This window comes from Microtus ochrogaster, unplaced genomic scaffold (genome assembly GCF_000317375.1).
Source record: "Microtus ochrogaster isolate Prairie Vole_2 unplaced genomic scaffold, MicOch1.0 UNK4, whole genome shotgun sequence".
Classification (NCBI taxonomy): Eukaryota; Metazoa; Chordata; class Mammalia; order Rodentia; family Cricetidae; genus Microtus; species Microtus ochrogaster.
This window is the reverse complement of record NW_004949102.1, coordinates 14,709,152-14,711,409: the sequence shown is the minus strand read 5'-3', so window position 1 is coordinate 14,711,409 and position 2,258 is coordinate 14,709,152. Positions and strand designations below refer to the sequence as shown.

Sequence of the window (2,258 nt, the reverse complement as noted above, 5' to 3'; positions counted from 1 at the left end):
TATGCTAGCGGTCAACCTCGGGTGTGGTCCCTCAGGTATGCTGTCCACATTTTCCTGAGGCAGGGTTTCTCACTGGCTTGGAACTCAGGCTGGGCCAGGCTGACTGGTCAGAGCCCCAGGAGTCTTCTTGTATCCACACCAGTTTCCTTCCTTCCTTCCTTCCTTCCTTCCTTCCTTCCTTCCTTCCTTCCTTCCTTCCTTTCTTTCTTTCTTTCTTTCTTTCTTTCTCCTTCTTTTCTTTTCTTTTTCTTTTTTTTTCTTTCCTGCTTCAACATTTTCTTTCAGGGAGAAGACACCACACTTGAACTTAAGAAAAACCCTTTACAGCCCAGGTCTTTTATTTCTTTTTATACATCAGGCCATGAATTCGTAGGGAATGGGCTCCAGCAGCTCAGGCTCCATCTTGTTAGTCCTCACAAAGTGTGCTTCTCTGGGTGGAGCAGGCTGGCGCTTCAGCTGAACCCAGGTGCCCTTCTCTTGGCTTCCTTTTTCTTCTGGCCATCCTCCTTCCCCCGCCTCAGGAAGCTGTCTCTGCTCTTCAGACACTTGATGTGTTCAATCCGCACACTAATTCTCATGGCAAGAATCTTGCCCTTACTTGCTTGTTCACAGTGATGCCCACAGCATGCTGGTGACCCTGTAGACTCTTCCGGTTTTGCCATGGTAACATTTATGGGGCATTCCTTTTTGAACAGTGCCCATTCCCTTGATGTCTACAATATCACCCTTCTTGTACACTCACATGCACGTGGCCAAAGGAAAAACTCCATGTTTCCTAAGGGCCTAGAGAACATAGCGAGTGCCCCCCTCTCTCCCTGGTGTTTGCCACTTTGGTGAGTTCCTGAAAGATGGCTGCTGCAGCTGAAAGCTTTTTTTTTTAAACGTGTGTATAGAAAAAGCTCCTCCCATGTGCACAGCCAGCTACCAATTTACCTCCTAGGACTTTTGATAGCTCAAGGCAATTTTACATGAGTAGACTTGCCACATGATATGCCCTCTATGGTCATTATGTGTCCTCTCTGCTACTGTCCCTGGCTTCATTAGGGAAGCTGTGTGGGGAGCTGGAGTGACCCCTGATGGCAGCCAAGCAGAGAGAACCCGTGACGGTCATTAGCCTTCGGAAGCTGAGCCAGACAACCCCAGAGCCACAGCAGAAAGGTAAGACCACCGCAGAAGGCCTGGCTTTCAGACTAATACTGACATTGTTCTAATAATGAGCAGGGGCCAAGGTTATAGGTCAGTCGGCAGCGTGCTGGCCTAGCCGGCATGAAATCCTACCCTGGTTCCCAGTACCACATAAACTGGGTGTGGAGGTGCATGTCTGTAATCCCAGCGCTGGAGAGGGAGAAGCAGGAGGACCAGGAGCTGGGGGGGGGAGAAGCAGGAGGGTCAGGAGTTCAAGGTCATCCTCTGCTGCGTGTAGGAGCTTGAGGTCAGTCTAGGTCACGCAAGACCCCAATAAGTAATAACAATAATGTTGCACATACCTCCAAAGGTGAGCCACAGTCCTGGGGGTCCCATTCCCACTCAAGGGGTCCTTACATTCTGCCTTCCTTGTCAGAGACAAAGACGTTCACTGTGGAGGATGCCGTGGAGACCATTGGGTTTGGACGCTTTCACATCGCACTCTTTCTGATCATGGGCAGCACTGGGGTGAGTGCTTTTGGAGACGCTTGGCACCTGTGACACTGTCCTCTCTGCTGGACACCGTCTTTCTGCTGGCCTCCACCACCAGACTGGCCATCCCAGGGAGTGGGAGTTCTGTGGAAATCATTTCAGCAGTCCTTGGCATGGGTTGGCTGGGAACAATGTCTGCGTGTGTCTGTCCTGGCAATTCCAGACTCCTCGTAAAAGTTTACATTGAGTTGTTGGGGAGAAGGGAGAGGACCATGGGGTTATTTCACGTGGGGTAGGTGTGTGGCCCTTGAGTGTGTGTGCATTGGTATCACCTGGAATGCCTGCTGGCAGGAAGATTCTAGATCCCCTAAGAGGAATTCCCTTCTATCAGTGGCATGTGTTTCTCCTAACTTCTGTTGTATGCTAGGCATGGTGGCTACACCTGTAATCCCAGCGTTTGGCAGGGAGCTGTAAGAAGATCAAGAGTTCAGGGTCATCTGCTGTGTATTGAGTTTGAGGCCAGCTGGGGATACATGAAATCTGATGTCAGTTCCTGGAACTCATGTAAAGGTGTGAAGAGAGAATGGCTTCCTCCCAGATGGGCATGTGGACACACACACCACACACATATATAAACACAC

General features: G+C 50.2%; 1 protein-coding gene across 1 annotated transcript in view; it reads left to right on the top strand.

Annotated features, from left to right (window-relative positions):
• Positions 1-1,076: 1,076 nt before the first annotated feature.
• Svopl (SVOP like) overlaps positions 1,077-2,258 on the top strand; it is a 56,438-nt gene continuing 55,256 nt past the window's right edge. The window contains exons 1-2 of the mRNA XM_013353229.1: positions 1,077-1,158; positions 1,562-1,653. Of these exons, the coding sequence (XP_013208683.1) occupies positions 1,077-1,158; positions 1,562-1,653 (174 nt within the window). The remainder of the gene's footprint in view (positions 1,159-1,561; positions 1,654-2,258) is intronic.